Source organism: Polypterus senegalus, chromosome 17, assembly GCF_016835505.1.
Source record: "Polypterus senegalus isolate Bchr_013 chromosome 17, ASM1683550v1, whole genome shotgun sequence".
Taxonomy (NCBI): Eukaryota; Metazoa; Chordata; class Cladistia; order Polypteriformes; family Polypteridae; genus Polypterus; species Polypterus senegalus.
Genome location: NC_053170.1, coordinates 1,359,006 through 1,378,452, shown reverse-complemented (window position 1 = coordinate 1,378,452; position 19,447 = coordinate 1,359,006). Strand labels below are relative to the sequence as shown.

The 19,447-nt window shown below is 50.8% G+C and overlaps 1 protein-coding gene across 2 annotated transcripts in view; it reads left to right on the top strand.

The window, feature by feature from the left end:
• Nucleotides 1-661: 661 nt before the first annotated feature.
• myo1d (myosin 1D) overlaps nt 662-19,447 on the top strand; it is a 49,755-nt gene continuing 30,969 nt past the window's right edge. The window contains exon 1 of one of the 2 annotated variants that reach the window (XM_039739544.1): nt 662-718. Coding sequence is in view for 1 of the 2 variants with exons in the window: in XM_039739543.1 (XP_039595477.1) it covers nt 2,165-2,259 (95 nt within the window). In the remaining variant the exon portion in view is untranslated. Of the gene's footprint in view, nt 719-1,892; nt 2,260-19,447 lie in introns of those variants that run through there. The other variant, XM_039739543.1, reaches the window with a different exon arrangement.

The following is a 19,447-nucleotide window of genomic DNA, read 5'->3' as shown; positions in this document are numbered from 1 at the left end:
TTTCTCATATGACGTCCTCGACAAGGACGTCATGCCTTTTGGGGTCTCGTGTGCCCCCGGACGTGTGTTTTCTAGTTTATTTATTACATGTAATTTCTTGTGATCTGAAAGGACCCACAGAGGTGTCTCCGGTGCGCGCTCTGCACCTTTTCTGTTGCCATTTTTTTATTCCGAATGTGCATAACTGGTCCTTTCTGCCTTCCAGCTGCCGTCCAGCAGGTGTCGCTAAAGCTCTTCTGATACAGCGGACGATGGCACTCCGGAGACCCCACGAGTGCCTGCAGGTGACCCCCAGAGCTGATGGTGTCGGGAAGTGAAAGCCGCGAGGGCCACGTGTGTTGTGATTCACTTTTGTGTCGCCCAATCCTTCCGAGCACGCAGGCTAATGACAAGCGCGTAGTTCGAGGCCACGTCAGGGGCCTAATGAACCGTCTGGTCCAGCGGTCTTCAGGTTCGCCTCTGGGGGGTATGGGGGTGGGATTGGGGTTATTCCAAATGCCTAATTAGAAGCCAATTATTACTGCTTCGCCGGTGTTGTTCGTTAACGTTTGACTCCCGCCATTTAATTGCTCCTTAAGCAGCTCCATTCAGTTTTTAATTGCGCCTTTTAGCCCGCAGCAGCTGCCAGCTCTGTTTTTATGCGTCTCTTGTTTTCTTAATGAGCCTCCACGAGATGCAAATGGAAAAGAAAGCCGCTGCTCAGCGTCCAGCCTGTCTGGTAATAAGAAGGATAACGCGTCTGATTTATATAGCGCCTTTCCTATGCTCATCAAGCGTCTCTTTTAACTTAAAAAATAAGGAGAAGGACATTAGTGTGGCCGATCCGCTCCTGGCGTGGCTTACGAAGCCCCCAGGTTGGAATGCAAACCCGCCGGCCTCCCGAACTGAAGCCGAGAGCCCCTGGTCTCACTCGGGGGTCCTCAGGTTGGGTCCTGGAGGGCTTCTGTTCTCGTTAATGGGGCTTGTTCTTTTACCCTGCCACGTCGGCTCATTCTTCCATTGATGATCATTCCAATGATTTGTAGCCCGGGGCAGATTAGAAATTCTCAGTCCTTCCTTTTTCCTGTTCTATTTCTTGCCACTTTTATTATTATTATTATTATTATTATTATTATTATATGAGATACCTGCCCGGTGAAAACACACAGGCGGCGATGGGACCGAGTCAGAGGGTGGGCTGAGGGCTCCTTTGCCATGTGCCCCAAATTTTGAATTGTCAGGAAATGGAGACAAATTCAAAGAGGGAATGCGGCTGTGCCAGGCTGCAAGAAGCAGTTAAGGGTTGGGCATCTTAACAAGCCAGTTAACAAAAATGTAGCATGAGCAGCAGCAGCTGCCTCTGTTACAATAACTGCGTTCTGGTTAAGGAATTTGGGGCGGGCCGACAGAGGCTGCGATCCTTTCAGGACACGATATGAGCACCTTTGGGTCAGGCGCCCCCCTGTTTAGATTAGATGAGATTGCCCATGGCCTTAGACATTCGCGCTTCGCTGCTAATCTGGTAAATACTACAGCTGTCTCCTTATGTGACACACATAATCCCTGCTGGGGACAGGTGACAAACACCTGCGCATGGCGGTGTTAAAGGCTCGCGCAATTCTGATGCAAGGTGGGCGCGTGCGGAGATTCTGTAAACACACACACACACACACACACAAACACACACACACCTACATGTCGCTCTAGTGACAGCGCAGGGTGTTCGTCTTAAAGTGTCGCCTGTACACACCCGACCGCGGCCACTTGGGAGCAGGTGAACGTGTCTCTGACTGCTGCGCCTCTATTAGCATCCTTACGGCGGGGCGGTCTCACGGCAGGGCGGACCACCAATCCACGCTCAGGTGAGGTGGGGCGCCTCTCATTCGCAGCCAGTTCGGCGAGAGGGCATCCATTGGGGAGGTGGGGTCGAAGGTTCATTGAGAGAGAGAGAGGGGCGTGCTGTCGCCAGAGAGCTGCTGTAACTTCGAGGTGACAGTGTGGCAGGTAGAGAGCGCGGCTGGGAGCGCAGAAGTTGAAGACAGCGAACCAGCGAAGGAAGGAGCGGGGGCGCGCGCGCGCGGGGACGCCGTTTGCGCACGACCGTCGCTCGGACTTCCCGGCGGGCACGCTTGCGCTCCACTCTCAGGCTCGCGAGGATTCGCTGGGGCTACGACGGCGGCACACGATGGCCGAACACGAAAGTTTGGAGTTTGGGAAAGCCGACTTCGTCCTTCTGGACACGATCTCAATGCCGGAGTTCATGGCGAACCTCAAACTGAGGTAAGTTTCCCGTCGGTTGTCGCCGTCGCCAGTCGCTGGGCATGTGCGAGGTACAATGGCGAGCCGCGTCACCTGTGTCCGAGTATCAGCGGCGAATCCGCGCGGCTGCGTGTAAGGACGACTACCTGACGTGCGTTCAAGCTGTGTGACATGGGAATGTGTCAGGCAGGGGACACGTGTGCCAGGAAAAACAGTCCAGTGCCCACACTGGCAGAGCAGGCAGGTCGTGTAACTTGAAAAGGTGTGGCCGGCATTAGGGGGTCATGAAAAGACAGGGTGGGTGTGTCATGAGATCACCGATCTTTGCCTGGGTCTCAGGTCAGTGGGCATCAACAGCAGTGGCCTGTAAAGATGGCATGATGCCCGCGGTGCATACCAGGATGTCAACTTATTGAGGCACATGGACAAAGCTGTCACAGTGGACGGCGGAAGTCCTGCTTCATTGTGTCAGCCGCCACCTGTGAACGGAGGTCACCTCTGGTGGTCCCTTTGATACGTGCAGAAACGTGAACATCAGCCCCCAAAGTGCACAGGCTGGAGGGTCTTTGAACCCAGAAGAACTGTAGAAGAGCAGACCCCTTGTTTCATAGGAGTCCCCGTCCCCCTTAACGCCCCTTCATGTGATCTCCAGGTGTGATTTTCTGTGCTGTGTTGTGTGCAGGGTGGGCATATCACCTGATAGGCGCCCTGAATTAATACAATTGAAAGGGGGCATCTCAGTTATGAGACACCCCTTGGACCCCTCGAGGTGACAGAGGAACACGAAAGTGAGTGCCATTATAAACAAATGGGCGCATCTTCTCGGTGACACGTCAGCACTTCGGGAGACGTGTGTCATGAAATGCGACTGGGGGTCCTTTATAGCGCCTTACCAGGAGTGCCAAGCCAGCCGTTTTCTTTCTCTTCAGTCATTTGTTTTAGGGGGTTTTGTTGTTTGGCGTCATATCCTAAAGTTTGTGGACCTTCTGTGAAAAGCCAAATCAGGTGCCATCTGGCTGTCTACGAATGTGGCCCCTCTGTGTGTGACGTGTCATTGATGCTAAAAATGACTGCGGGGGGTTTTTGTGACCCATCAAAAGATGACATTCTTGTTTTTCTCTTTTTTTCCTGATTTTCGTTTTATTTAGCAGCTCAGTGCAGTTTAACGCAGTTCTCAGGTGTTGCCCATGGAGCTCCCGGTTACTGCCAAGTCGTGTGCCCAGTTAGGCTTTAAGCCAGTGAGCACTTTACTGGTTATTTGATACGTCGAGTTGACGTTGTTTCAGTCGGTCACACACTACGGTGCTGACTTCCTGTTACAGAGGCACCTGACCTCCAAAGTGGTCCAACGATGTGCCCAGTGGGCATACGGTGCCAACTCGCACATCTCCGTAAAGTCTGTAGGACTTCACCCTTTAAGGACAAGTTCAAGGTGTTGGGCATGTGAGCAGGTTCTGTGTATTCAGAAAGTGGCACAATGCCATCTGATTGTTTTACTATTCGTCCATCCATCTCGAGCAGGGGGGGCTAGAGCCTGGCACAGCGGGCACAAGGCAGGGAGAGGGCACTAGTCCTTATCCTGCTGTCTCTAGTAACACTTTTACATCTACACAGCCATGGTACGCGTACACGGGTGGGCTCCCTCGGTATGGACATGGCACCTACTGTAAGACGTGCAAAGCCACCGACATTTGGGCTTTAAATGATGTATTGAAGTATAAAGAGTGCGCTTGAGGCTCCTGTGTGCCACACTGCCAGTCCTGTGAGATAAGACCTGGACAGTCCTCATGTAGGTGTGCTGCCAATTGGCCGAGCCCCCTCGCTTCCTGTCACCACTGTCCTCTGAAGGACACGGCCACCGTCGTCACCCCGAAGTGACACTTCTACAAACAAACAGAGACAAGGAAAGGAATCCAAAACTGAACAATGGTGACAAACGGGGCAAGAAGAACAAACAGCCAGCGTGCGGGTGGGAGAAGATAACGACTTCCAAGGAATGAGCAGGCAGGCAAATCCTGCGCTGCAAATCATTAACGAGAACAAGGGACCGGCCAGCGGATAATAAAACACCTCAATGTGACACAAAATTCAAGGAGCCACCTGAGTTGACCGCAGAACTCCGGGGGGCCGCTGACATCTTCACCGCCAGCCGAGGTGGGCACTGTCACTTTGTCAATGCCATAGTGAGCCGCACACTTGAGGGCTTAACAGCTGGCGGCCCTGCCCCCTTCGGCCCGACTCTTAACGGAAACTTACAAAAGTGCGGAGTTTTATGAGAGACACCGGGACATCAAATAACGAAAGGACAGCGAAGGGCAACACGGGGGCGAGAAAAACTCATAAGTGAGGGAAAAACCTGCAAGCAAACGTGAAACGCTGACAGGGCAAGAAGAAGGAAACAAAGAGGCAAAGGTCATAAGGACATACGATAAGGAGGAGCGAAGTGGGGGGGCAGACAGACGGAGGGGATGAGCTGCAAGGGAGGAAACATCAAAGAAACAGCCCGGGGGGGTTGACAATGGGACGACCGTCGGTGCTGCAAGATACAACGGGAGAAGGTAAAGAAAGTAAAAGGTGGCACACAAAACTGGCACTTCAGTCCGCAGACTCGGAGGGGGAGGGGCGCTGACAGCTGACCTTTAACCCTTTTGTGTGATTGATGTCAGGGTCACAACCTCAGTGACTCCGCCCCTAGCAATGGCTGGGCAAAAAACAGCGATACCCGTTATTAAAGGTGAATGGCATCAAAGTAAATGTCAGAGAAGGCAGGAATCGACTTCCTGGGCCAAGAGACGCGAAGTCGAAATCATCAAAGTAGCGAAAACCCCAAAGAAAAACGAAAACAAGAAATGGATTCTAAATAAAGCGCCAAATCAGCAGAGGGGCGGGGCCAGATGGGCGGGGCTTCAGTGTGACCAGGACATCTTGGGCCGACACCTCAGTGACGACTTGACTGCACTCTGAAGTGGTCCGCAGCAGACTTCGGGATTCCTGCCGACCGGGGGTCTTCTTGACCTGCCATTGCGTGCCCCCCCTAAACCGACACTCACTCCGTCCTTTAGATAATATGAATCGACACCTCAGGCTTTGAGGGACACATTCAGGAAGTCACGGGGGGACCCCCCCCCAACACCATTTGCTTGTTGATGTCACACTTGGAAAGCGGTGCTGCATGATGGCGAGGCACATCGGGGGGCAGGAGTGACGTGGGGTTGAAGTACTCCGTTAGTTGCTTCAGGACAGTTTTGGTGTCATCACTGAGGCCCAAACGCCGCCATTGGTAGCGAAGTCCAAATTTCAGCCCCGCTGCTCCATTCACGTCAGGTGACCCTGCGACTTCAGTGGACCCTCTGTGCTGACGGGGGGGTCGCCTACAGAATACCGAGGTGGACGTCTGAGAGCCGAAAGGCGCCATTTGACTCAATTTGAGTAACGCCTGGCGGGGTCACCACTCATCATCATACCTGCAGAATTCTTTGGTGGTCTTCCAGTTTGATGATAGTCAAGGCGTTCAGTGACAGAAACGGCGGAGCCCCCCAAAGTATCAATGAACCTCCTCCTTGTTTGACCAAAGGGGCAGAGTTCAGAGTGCCCACGTGTTTACTGGGTTGCCCATCAGGGAGTGCCCGTACTCTTTGAATGATTCCAGCAGGCAGGGGCACTGAGCTGAGCAGGACCCCAAATTCTGAGGACGGCAGCCATTTTCTGCTCCGAGTGCTGGGGGCTTCGTGTGCTGCGTGCTTGAAATCTTCAGAGAATTCCCTGCCAGTCACTGAGGTGCCACAGTGCCAGCTGTAAAAGTTGCCATATGAGACAAGTAGTTACATGTCACTTGTAAGGTTACGCTTGTCAAGGTGTTGTGGTGAGGTTGTGGCTACCCACCCAAGACCACATGCCAATGATGGTACGATAGGCCAAAGAAGGGCAGACTCACTAGGACTGCGGTGGGCTGTGTGAACCTTTTGAAACGGTGAGGCGTTCTGTCCATCCATTTGTGGCATCGTCACGGGGCTGGGCCACCACTAGCTGAGCACTAGCAGCCTGAAACGCCTGGTCTCAGTACGTGACACGTCCTGCTGTCGACATGCTGACCGGAACACTTTATGGTCATCCAACTTCAGGTCTGTGTGGGCATTCAATGAAAAGCCCACCCTGTGACTAGTGGGGAGCTCGGACCACACCCGACTTCCAAATGTCTGCAGCCTTCCTGGCTTGAGATTCTTTGTAGACGTCCCCTAAAAAGAGTCAGACCTCCGTGCTGGCACTGGCCGGGACCCTCCACCTTGGCGCCAGAGGAACACATGGGGCTTGGCCAGCCAGCCAGGTCTGCACTTAAGGCCACCAGGCAGTTTGTGTCCGTTTGCATTCATTGTCCTTGTCACGATCTGAAAACGTCCTCTTCAGCAGTAATGGCCGCTGCTGACCCATAAGCCACTGCAAATGTCACATCGGCGTCAATCCGGGGAGGCGACCGCGGCCTTTGAGTTACCTGCAGGTTTCTGGTTTCTCTTTTAACTTCTCGAAAAGTCAAATTCCCACCTTGGAGCAAATAAAAGGGCAATCAATGAATCTGTTGGGTAGAACTTCACATATCTGTTTATCGATCTATATAGCGCCTGCCTGCCTGTCTGTCTGTCGGCCTGTTATATAGCGCCTTTCACATCTGTCTTCCTCTCATTATGGACAGGGTGAGATGTGAACGGTCATTTTAACGATTTGTAAGAATTCAGGCCGAGGTCGAAGTGTCTCGTCGTTCTTGAGCCCCCCCCTTAGTCCTCCTCAGGGTGCTGCAGCCTCTCCTGGCAGTCCTGGGTGGGCTCACAGCAGGAACAGACCACCTGACAGGGCGGTCAGACGAGCCCAGAGTGAATTAAGGTTTGAGTGGTCCTGGTATTCAGATGTTGGGGTCACAATTCCTGGCACTCCATCCACACGTGTGGGTTTCGGTCCTTTTGGAGTTTTGTTCTCGTCGTTTTTCCGACTCCCGGTCTCTCTTGTTCATTTTTGATTCTCTGATTATGTTGATTATTCTCCCTTTTTGATTTTGCCTGTGTTGTGTGTTTTGTGGGTGGTCCCCCAAGAGGCGGGGCTATGTGTCAATCACGACCAGGACCCGCCCTCTTCTCCCGCAGCTCCTGGTGGTCCATTGTGAGGTGGCCTGGGAGTTTTGGTGAGTGAGTTCACGTGTGTGTTCTCTGAATTCTGTTGATTATTTCACCATTTGATTGCTTTGGGTGTCCTTTGTGTTTCAGGCAGTCCTATTGTGCTGTTGTCCTCTGCGGAGCTTCATGCTGATTGGACGGCTTTGTGTGAAGAACATGTTTTTCAGTTCCTGCCCTTATTACTTGCCGGGGTTTGACGGTGATACCCCCTCTAGTGGGCATTATGGGCAGTGCTTTGGACTCTGAATGCACTTAAAATACACGGGTGGAAAAAAAAAAAGTGTCCCCCTTAAAAACACGGGCCTGTGTGTGCGGCGCTCACGACGTCGTGAAATCAAAGAGAAAACGGAGACGGAAAACAAGAAACAAAACCCTTCTCAGTGGCTGTGAGGCACGTAAGAAAAGCAATGAAATCGCTCGGGTCGCACACGTGCGTTAAATACGTTCAGCTGTACTCGTTTTTGCTCCATGATGCCCGCCGACGGCATCTGCGCATTACATGATTGGAGGCCCCCACCCGCGCCTCTGCCATTTCGTTTTTAGCTGACAATGATCTCCATGTCGTTTATCTCCGCCAACACTAAAACATCCAGAAACCCATGTGCCATAGCCGATCACCTGCACTGAGCATGGATTTCAGCAGAAAAGTCCTTGAAGGGACGGTGGCACTGCCAGCACAGGGCTTACCACACGACTGTGTCAGCCTTTGCCACATCTGTGCGCCATTCAAACCTTCCAAAACGCCACAGAGACGCAGGCAGGTAAGCAACGAGCGCCATGACAGACGACTCATCCGTGTCCGTTGTGCTGGAATGTCGGAAGGCCAACCAATCGGGGAATGAGAGGATTTAATGGGCGGGATCCAATCGGGGAGGGGCCACATACTGAGCACGAGCCAATCAGAGTGCGAGTAGAGGCGGTCTGTTCAAAGCTCTCTGCTTTCACATGGAGTTTCAGAGAGAGAGAGAGGCTGAAAAGGAAAGTGTGGCAGGTGGGCGTGGCATATGGGCGTGGCCTGTCCACCTTGCACTGCCGTGGCCTTCGGACATTTCATACGGAGTGAGCTCCTCTTTTTATTTTTATGTTTTACAGCTGCAGCAGGCTGGAGTTTGTCCGTAGGACACAATGACCCCCTAAACGTATAAAATGTAACGTGAGGCGCACACACGTCCTCTCTTTACACTTCCGATTACAATAAAAGGAAAATCACAACTGCGGCAGTTAACATCCGTTACCGTTAGTAAGAAAGAAAACCCAGGGGGTCCAGCTGCAGACCTCCGCCGCTTTCTGCTGGACAACCAATTGGATTGCAGGTTTTTGTCACATGGTTTGCTTGAGTCGGATAACTCCTCCCCCTAGTGTCACCCTATTGTGACCAGTGATTATCAGTGACAGCCCCCTCCATGGAGTGGAGCTCTGGGGTCTGCTGAGATAATGAGCCCTTGGTGGATGCCTTGGAGTAAGCAGCAGGCCTCGGGTTCAAGACGAGTTCTTAGTACGCCTGTGGGTCCGAGAGCAGAGCAATCGGAGGGGGGATTAACGTCAGTCATGAAGGGAGGTGAAAGCTAAAACTGAGGACCCCAGCTAAGCATTCAGGAAGGCCAAATGAGGCGGTGGCACAAGCAGATGTGCCCAGTGTAACGCAGCCTGTGGGTAGAGCTTGCCAGGCTCGGTTTGGTTTTTATTCGCCTCTCCCAGTTCACTTCTGAAAGAGCTCCAGTATAAAAACCCGGGCTGGAAGGCTTCAGAGAGGCCTAGACACAAAATCAAGTGGCAGGCTTCATGGCCTACACAGGCCTAAAGGGTCACGACTGACTTCTGTTTGCTAAGGGAGAGGGGAACTGGAAAACCCCCGGCTCGCCGTAGCCCAATGTCCTTGAAGACAAATTAAAAAAAGGACAAAAGACGTCAAGAGGTGTTTACCGGAAAGGCCAGTCCCACGTTTTCACTGACCTGACAGGCGAAATAGGAATTACAGGAGAGAACCAAAATAAAACAAAAAATTCAAAATCAACTCAAATTAGACGGAAGGCAAAAGTCAAAAACCGGGAAAGACGTGCAGCGTTGTGATTCGGGCTTTGGGGTGTGAGGTTCTGTGTGTGCCAATTGGATTAGGAAATGAGCTCCTAGTTGATCTTTCATCCCGACACACCAGTAAACCGGAGGTCGTGACCTGGTAGGCCACACCCCTAGAAACGCAGGACGTGACCCTAACGACAGACTCAACCTCATCAGTGACTGGTAGGATTTTAAAGTGGTGTCGAAGGCGGTAAAATACATCACAAAAATGAAACGCCATCTCGACGTTCATCATCAACAACGAAAAATCGACCAACCAGAGAATCTGAGGGCGGAGCCGAGCTTAGCGTTAGGGTCACAAAACTCAAATGTCGGAAAGAGAGAGAGAGAGCGGGCCTGCTGTCAGGGGGCGGGGCTACAGCCGTGACATCAAGAGACCCCGCCTCCCCAGGCTCAGCCAGGCTAACTGGAGACAATGGCATCAGAGGAGTAATTATAACACAATAAAAATCATAAACGGGTCAAACGTATTTAATACCAAAACGTACAAAAGTCATTTAGTAAAAGGTAATAAAAGAAATCTGAGCAGGGATGAAACGGGCCTGGAGTGAGATGCGGCCAAAGTGAACTTTTTCTTTACAATCGAGTGTCAGCTTTAAGTTCAGTCTGATTAGTGACGTTTCAGCCAGCCGTTATGCCATGCCAGCTGGTCCATCAGGCACACGTGCCCATGTGGGGCCACAACTTACCCAAACACGCAATCCGTAACCCAAACACACCGAGAACATCCAAACGTCACACAGTCAGTGACCGGATGCTGGGCTCAAAGCCGGAACGCTGCATGTCTCGGGTGGTCCGGCCAACCAGTGTGCCACCCGCGCCATAAAACAGAAAGATGAAGAGCTGCACCCCACTTTGCTGGATGTTGGCACAGGTGAGCCCTCGCTCTCCCCCACCCCCTTCTCCACATTATGTGTAACGTGATTGGTCAGTCTGAGTGGGATTTGTTTGTGGAGTGAGTAGATCGTCTCGGGGTCTGATTGGCATTCCCTGAGCGGACATTGGGGGCACTGAAATGTCACAGGTAATAAACATACCTGGGGGTCTGGAAGGGTTCTGATACCGAGCTGGCATGAGCAGGCAGGTCACATTTGACATGCAGGGTCTCTAAACAAAGGCAGTCCTGCCCACGGCCTCTTTTACCACTCTGTGTGCCCACCCTGCCACACAACACTAAACATATCATTGAGCCATTCCAGACGCTAAGTGGTCCGCGTGTACTGGTGCCAGGCTCGGCCTTGAGGAGGGCTGGCAGCTCATGGGCTGCTTTTCCTCCTCCTTTTGTAGTTTTTCATGCCACCTAACGTGTTTGTTTGCCATCTTTCAGATGGGCATCACGCGGGCCGAGTCTTCACAGCTGTCTGCCTTGGATAAACCCTTGCCGCTTGTTTTTTGATGGGTGTCGTCTCTCGTGCTCCTTGACGGTTTCTGTTTTGCCGCTTTAATTGCCTCTGCAGGGCGGTGCTGCGCGACCACAAGGAGTTATTTTGGTGCCCCTGGCTTTCTTTATTTAGCTCGCATTATGAGAAAAGTTTAAAGATGTGACTCAAGCCTGCCCTGCTGCGTGAGGTTTGTTCTGCTGAATCGGGCGATGGAGGCCTCACCCCGCCGGCTCTGCCGAAATGTCAACTCAGTCCTCGGCCTTAGTGTCAGCGTCTCACCCCTCGGCTTCACTCCATTCTGTAAGAGCAGAAAATAGGAAAGCCATAGGAGTGAAGCCCACCATGAGCTTCTCGGGGGGCCCCTCAACGCCCTCGGCCTGCTGCTTGTCTGAAGGACAAGTGACTCTGCTCGTCACTTAAGATGGACGGACTGATGGCACTTTGTGTGTCCCAAGGGGGACGCTTAGCTCTGAGAAGCCATTACTGGTGACTTGACTTTTATGATTCTCTCCAGACCCAGCTGGACACCCGCATGCCCCCCTAGTAACGTATCCGAGTGACCGTCAGCCAAACAGCCAGACGTGATGGACGTCACCACAGGACCACCGCAAACGTAGAAGTGGGCTCTTCAGTTCAGGGTTTCTTACATTTTTCTTTACTGTGACCCAATCGTGCCCATTTAAGCGTCTTCCAGACCCCTGAATGGCCAGATGATCGTCAGTGCAGAGGGATTGGGGGTCCACCTTGCAGAATTGTCAACGTATGTTATTAGTTGAGGTTGATCATTGCAGCAAGTTGTTTAAACAACCAGCAGCGACCCACCACAACCAAAGTCACGAGCCCCCCGTGACGCATTACCAGTACACATGACGGTTCCTCGGCACCCAACAGTAACCACCATAACCCCTTAGCTTAGAATAAGTCATTAAGAACACAGAGGACATGACACCTGCCACACCTGCAAACATCAGTAAAACAGTCAAAGAATTGCCAGTGCTGGGTTGGCATCGATGCCAGCTTTCGGACCTCCATAACCAAAACGATTTCTGAAGAGACAATGAATAACTCCAAAAAGTTACTCACACCCTCGTCATACTCTGGCTCCCCCTGTAAGCTGTGCCACCCTGCCTGCCGCACTTCACTCTCGATAGCCATTGTGACCAGTAGGGGGCACCTCCGAACCGTGAACGCCACACGCGGTGCCAGGTTGAAATAAAGTTGTTTTTTTAGTTCATTTGCTGGCTCCGTCCAGCTCAGTTACACTTTTTCCTCCTCCTCATCCTCCTTCCTCTTTAGCAAGTGTGGCCCTCTTCCTCCCGACTCGGATCCCCAGAATCAGGCCAGATGCCTCCTTTCAGAACTACACCCGGTGCCATGGCACTGCACGACAGAAGCACTTCTGGGTCACACAGTGGGGACGTCCTCTTCTTGGCAGAGCCCTCTAGTGGCACCCAGGGACCCCGAAAGGGCTGCCCTTCCAAAACCACAAGTCTCAGGCACCCCCTACAGGAGTCCAAACTGGGACCAGACCTGAGGAACGCTGCCACGTCTCATACTGGGGGCTCACCTGCCCCTGCTACAGTGCCCCCCAGTCCATCCGTTATCCCCTCACCCTGACTGGCCGGGCTGAGCCTCCATCCATCGACCCTTTGTGACACTCGCACCATGAAGCCCCAGTCAGTACGGAGGGGGTCCCGCCTTGTGATCTCGTCGAGTGTGTAGTCGAGTTTTGTGACGTCTGTGTGACGGACGCTTGGGCAGAACTGCAGTACCGAGGGGCCTGAGAGGCCCACCGACGTTGACTTCTGGTACTGAAAGTCCTGAAATGCTGGCTTTTTAAGGTTTTGGTTTTTGGTCCCTTTTCTAGCAGCGGTCTGCAGACACATGTGGCACACGTGTCGGTCAGGGGTCCGGAGGCCTACAGGGTGTATCTCCAATTCCTGCATGTCCTTGTCTGTCACCTCGGCTCCAGGTATGACACATAGTGGCCCCCTCAGGCTTTTGCTTCAGTCTTCTGGGGTACCTTTGACCGGTCGTGTGCCACCTGAGGCCAGCGTCATGTGTCCAGTGGGTGGGAGGACCTCCAATCCATTTGGTGTGTTGTCCCTCTTAGGTGGTCTCCCCTCCATCTCTGATGGCGGACCCTCAGGCTCCATGTCTCACTTTCCATTTTTGTCATCCTTTGTTTCTTTGGTGTTAAACCTGTCTGAGGATGGCATGGAGGCTCAGTGGTTGTGCCCGGCATGGCATGTTCTGATACCCTGTGTGGTGTTTGTGTGTTCCCCCCTACCCGGGGTTGGTCTGCATGTGAGTGGGCCCAGCAGTGGACTGGCATCCTGGCCCGTGTCGCGTGTTGGGGGACAGGCTGCAGCCCACCAGGACCCCTAAACTGGATTAAAACCAGTTGGAAGCTGCTGGGCTTTGTGTGATTCGTCACATTCAGTGTCTCTCTTTTAATTTTTTTTAATTTTCAGGGGCCTCTTTTCCTGTTGAATATCTCAGCCTGACAAAGACCCTGTGGTGTGACATGACGTTATCACCGTGTCCCTTTTCGCTATGGCCGCCTATCACTGTTCTCCGAGCGAGGAGCTGTGGTTACCAAACCGGGTGGGGGGGGTCCTGCCGTCGGCTTCCTATCTTGGGTGTATTTGTCTGACTTTTGACTGCAGATGACGTACTGAAGCAGCCAGAGTGGAACAGGCCAAAGCCATCCATGGGCACCGCCAGCTCGACCCTGGCATCTCATGACGGCAGTGATGCTGCACAGGAAGTGCCTGGGAGACGTGAAGGCAGGAGGAGGCAGCCTCGGCGTGGTGCCAACTAGCAAACAAGATCATCTGCGGCCTGCCTGCCGTGCCAGTGCAGCTTGGCGGCTCCAAGAAGCCGGTTGACATCATCTGTTAGTGTACCAGGCTGCAGAATGTCTGCGGTTATCCATTTACATTTATAAAGGGCCCTTTTGTAATTTGACTGTACCAACAGTGGTAGACGCTCACCTGGCCTTGCCACGTCTGCCCCCGTACCTGCGTACGCACCTGCACAAGTGTGTCCAATCACCTCCCACCTGTCCTGAGCCATTTGCAGGGACTTGGCACCCTGGAAGGAGAGGCGCTGGCACCCTGGGTCACGTCGGTCGCCCTCTTATGTTTAGCATTAATCTGTCAATGGCTACAAATCGGTGGGCCTCCCTCTGTCCATCGGTCTTTATTTGACATTTGCTTTGGAGGAGCCCCCCGTTTTGGCTTTCCCGATGTCTGTTGCTAGCACCCCTTTTGTTTTACTGGACCCTCTTATCTCTTCACCCAGTGGAGGTGCCACAGCTGCAGAGGGCGTCTTGTTGGAACGCTGACGTCATTTGTCATTCAAATGGCACCGAATGGCGTGCCATTGTGAACAACGCGCTGTTGTGACATTTCTATGGGCAGAGGGCGTGAAATCTGAACATCACAGAAGGGTGAATGTAATAAATGTGTGTGTGTGTGTCCACCTTCATAAAGAGTGTCTGTGTGTCCATCTGGTTGCTATGCTCACATTGTCTGGCATGCTCATTCCAACACATGGCGCATCACCAACATTAACTTTTACGAATCCAACACCTAAAGCTGTATAATGAGGGCACGTGTTGTGTTTGTCGTTCCAACAGATGGCGCATCACCAACATTCTTGAGAAAGCCATTTGTTTCATTTTGGCCATTTTGTTCAGCCAGAATTGAACTTTAGGAAGGCCAGGACCTTAAAGCCCAAGTGAACCGAATGGTAGTGCAATTCCAAAGGTTTCTCTGATAAAGATGACTAATTAGGGATGAGCTGAGGGAGGTGACCATTAGGAAGGACACTGGAGGAGTTGCTGCTGAAGAACTGAAGTTGCAGCCAATTGTAAAAAATAAATTCAAAATGACTGACATGTCAAGCAGTGACGGCTGTTGTGCACACCAGGAGTGCTTTGGCTGTTTTTTTCAAATCACTCTAATGGTATCCTGATAGTCAAGGGCATCAATTTCTACCCCACACAAGTGTGTATAATATGTAACAAATGTACAGTGGTGTGAAAAACTATTTGCCCCCTTCCTGATTTCTTCTTCTTTTGCATGTTTGTTACACAAAATGTTTCTGATCATCAAACACATTTAACCATTAGTCAAATATAACACAAGTAAACACAAAATGCAGTTTTTAAATGACGGTGTTTATTATTTAGGGAGAAAAAAATCCAAACCTACATGGCCCTGTGTGAAAAGTAATTGCCCCCTGAACCTAATAACCGGTTGGGCCACCCTTAGCAGCAATAACTGCAATCAAGTGTTTGCGATAACTTGCAATGAGTCTCTTACGGCGCTCTGGAGGAATTTTGGCCCACTCATCTTTGCAGAATTGTTGTAATTCAGCTTTATTTGAGGGTTTTCTAGCATGAAGCGCCTTTTTAAGGTCATGCCATAGCATCTCAATTGGATTCAGGTCAGGACTTTGACTAGGCCACTCCAAAGTCTTCATTTTGTTTTTCTTCAGCCATTCAGAGGTGGATTTGCTGGTGTGTTTTGGGTCATTGTCCTGTTGCAGCACCCAAGATCGCTTCAGCTTGAGTTGACAAACAGATGGCCGGACATTCTCCTTCAGGATTTTTTGGTAGACAGTAGAATTCATGGTTCCATCTATCACAGCAAGCCTTCCAGGTCCTGAAGCAGCAAAACAACCCCAGACCATCACACTACCACCACCATATTTTACTGTTGGTATGATGTTCTTTTTCTGAAATGCTGTGTTCCTTTTACGCCAGATGTAACGGGACATTTGCCTTCCAAAAGTTCAACTTTTGTCTCATCAGTCCACAAGGTATTTTCCCAAAAGTCTTGGCAATCATTGAGATGTTTCTTAGCAAAATTGAGACGAGCCCTAATGTTCTTTTTGCTTAACAGTGGTTTGCGTCTTGGAAATCTGCCATGCAGGCCGTTTTTGCCCAGTCTCTTTCTTATGGTGGAGTCGTGAACACTGACCTTAATTGAGGCAAGTGAGGCCTGCAGTTCTTTAGACGTTGTCCTGGGGTCTTTGTGACCTCTCGGATGAGTCGTCTCTGCGCTCTTGGGGTAATTTTGGTCGGCCGGCCACTCCTGGGAAGGTTCACCACTGTTCCATGTTTTTGCCATTTGTGGATAATGGCTCTCACTGTGGTTCACTGGAGTCCCAAAGCTTTAGAAATGGCTTTATAACCTTTACCAGACTGATAGATCTCAATTACTTCTGTTCTCATTTGTTCCTGAATTTCTTTGGATCTTGGCATGATGTCTAGCTTTTGAGGTGCTTTTGGTCTACTTCTCTGTGTCAGGCAGCTCCTATTGAAGTGATTTCTTGATTGAAACAGGTGTGGCAGTAATCAGGAAATTGAACTCAGGTGTGATACACCACAGTTAGGTGATTTTTGAACAAGGGGGCAATTACTTTTTCACACAGGGCCATGTAGGTTTGGATTTTTTTTTCTCCCTAAATAATAAAACCATCATTTAAAAACTGCATTTTGTGTTTACTTGTGTTATATTTGACTAATGGGTAAATGTGTTTGATGATCAGAAACATTGTATGTGACAAACATGCAAAAGAAGAAGAAATCAGGAAGGGGGCAAAGAGTTTTTCACACCACTGTAGTTGTGTGTGTGTAGTTTATTATGTGTGTGTGTGTGTGTGTGTGAGAGGGTGTCAGAAATCTGTCACTGTGCTGGCTCCCTCGCCCCAAGCGCCTTTCTTCTAAATTTAGGCCTCTTTTGTGTTTCCGCATTGATGTGCCCCCCCCACCCCCGACCGGCGCGCGGTGTTTTTTTTTTTTGTTTTTTTGTTTTTTTTTTACCTTTTTCGTTTTTTTTCAGTCCTTGAAACGCGACGGCCCGATGCCGAGTCTCCGGCGGGTGTGTTTTCACACAAGACCCCTTGATTGCCTTCGCCTCAGGAAGCGCGTCGGCCCTCGGGAATGTCGTGCGCCCAAACCCCCCACGCCTCCCGGGCCGGTCATCTGTACAGCCTGATGTTCGGAGGAGGGCGTGACGCAGACTTCCTGGAATTCGGCACACGGAGTTCTCTCTCGGCAGCTCATTCTTAGCCGCTCTTGCAGCCCCCCTTTGAAAAACGAAACGAAATAAACGACGACGCCGCACCTGCCGGTGACTTTTAAGGTGAAGCCGCTGCGCTCTACCTGCGGCGGGGGGCATCCCGAGTCCGAGCAGTGGCCACTAACAAAGTCCGTCGCTTCACCGAGGGCTGGCATGGCGGCGGGAGCTTCGCGTTTTATCGATTATTTATTAGCAACTCCGATCGGCCTTCTTGGCTCCCCACAGCCAGCTGTGTGCCGCATTGTCGCGGCACTGCCAGGGTACGACCCACAACCTTCTGCTGTGAAAGGCGCTATATAAACGAAAGCTGGTACCCTGCTGTGAGGCTTTTTTGAATGGACAAGAGACTGGACTGGGCAGCTCACTGGGGGTGAACGCCAAGCACTTCAAATGTTTCTGCAGACCCCTGCGGTGACTAAGTGCCCCCCCACCCCGGTCAGCCAAGCCTGCTCTGGGCTTTTTTTTTTTTTTACCCCCCCCATCATAACTTCGTCTCTCTGCTCCCGGTTTTTTCGGCTTGTGGGAACTAATGGAAGGATTAGGCAAAACCCCCACTCCCTGTTATTTGGTGGGGTGTATGAATGAGGACCACCACCACCCCCATGCCCACCCCCTTCATAATAAAAAGTGCAGCCTGGCCACAAGAATTTCCATCCAGCCTCCCATAATTCAAAACACATTCCTCGGCTTCTATAAACAGCGGCTACGGAAAAGGAAGACTTTGTGAAATGGGCTTGCAGGCCTGCAGACGTCTAATTTGTGGACCGCGCTGCTTGGCAGAGCCACCGGCCTCTGAGACGTCGTTTTGGGCACAGGATAAATGGGGCTGAGCCTCGTCTTCTTCATGCTCGTCCTATTTGGGCGACCAATCTTCCAACTCTGTGTGGCACAAGTTTATGGGACTCTCAGTTTATATTTAGACCAGCTGTGGTGCCCATCTGCGATAGGCTGGCATTTTAGTAATCGACGTAGACCTCTGTGTAATCGGGGTTAACGCTTGCAGGGCGGCATCTATTGGAATGTGTTTTTTAATGGTTGTGAATACCGACACCATTTGGCATTATACAGAGACATACACATTGCGTTTGTCTTTCCAACACATGGCGCATCACACACATTTCTAGTAATGCGTTTTTTTTATTCAAATGTTTGTAACGTGCCATCTGTTGGACTAACCAATGCAATGCATATATCTCTGTGTTATGCCATTTGGTATAAGATTTGTAAAAGCTGAGTTATTTGTGATGTTGTAATGACGGAGACTTGTAGTACCAGCCAGATGGGCACACAGACAGACAGACAGACAGACACTTAGGCAGGCAGCACAGCTCGTCCACTTTAACAAAAAGCTAAGAAAGGTTGAATTTGAAGTAATTAACATTCACCTCAGCATTGAAGTTTGCAGTGCCCGACCTTTTTGGAATGTGTGTTGTAATGCATGTAGTAATAAAATGTATTGCATTTCTCATTCCAACAGATGGCACATCACAAACATTTGAAGTAAAAACATGCATTAGAATGCACAGAAGCATTTCTGATGCACCATGTGTTGGAATGGCAAACACAATGCATATGTCCCTATGTTATGCTATTTGGTATAGGATTTGTAAAAGCCATGTTAATGTTTATAATGCGCCATCAGTTGGAATGACAAATGCAATGAATATGTCCCTGTTATATGCCATTTGGAATGCACTTTGTAATATGCGTTATATATATCATTCCAACAGATGGTGCATTGCAAGCACTTCTCCTAATAAATGCATTGTCATTTGTTGTTCCAAAAGTTACACATCACAAACATTTGCATTAATAAAAAGCATTACCACAAATATTTGTGAAGTGCCATCTGTTGGAATACAAAGACATTGGAAGAGGACGGCCACACAGACATTTGGGTGGAGTGGGAGCTCTGGCACCACCATGGCATGCTACCCCTGCTTAAAATGGCTGCACAGGGACTTTCCTTTAATAAAAGCTTTGCATTTTTTGAAAAGGCACAATAACTACTGAGCGCCACAGGTGAGAAACGCCCAGCATTTGAAAAATGACAAGTGCTGTGCAAACAGGTGTGACAAGACACACCGTGTGTGTGTGTGTGTGTGTGTGTGTGTCGGTGGACTTGACACCCCTGCACTTTCCTCATATTTTTATGATGTGTCATTTTTGCCATCGGTCCGCACTCAGTAAGCTGTAATGACAAAGTGACAACAGTGACCAGGTGGGGAGCCTAACCCACCACATGATGAACCACCCGACCCGAGTGCCACCGTGGAACGGGTAACACCTCAGCACCACATGTGACCTTGAAATCTCTCATTCCTAGACGTATCGAGACCCTCTGCTGTGGCCCACCCTGTTGGCTTTAATTCTGCTTTTTCTGACTTCAGTGGGGTCCACCTGCGGCCAATCCAGGCATCACTTAGAAAGGTGCCCGTGGACCTGTGTAGAGAGGGAAACCCCCAATTCACTATGCATGTCAGTCATGAAG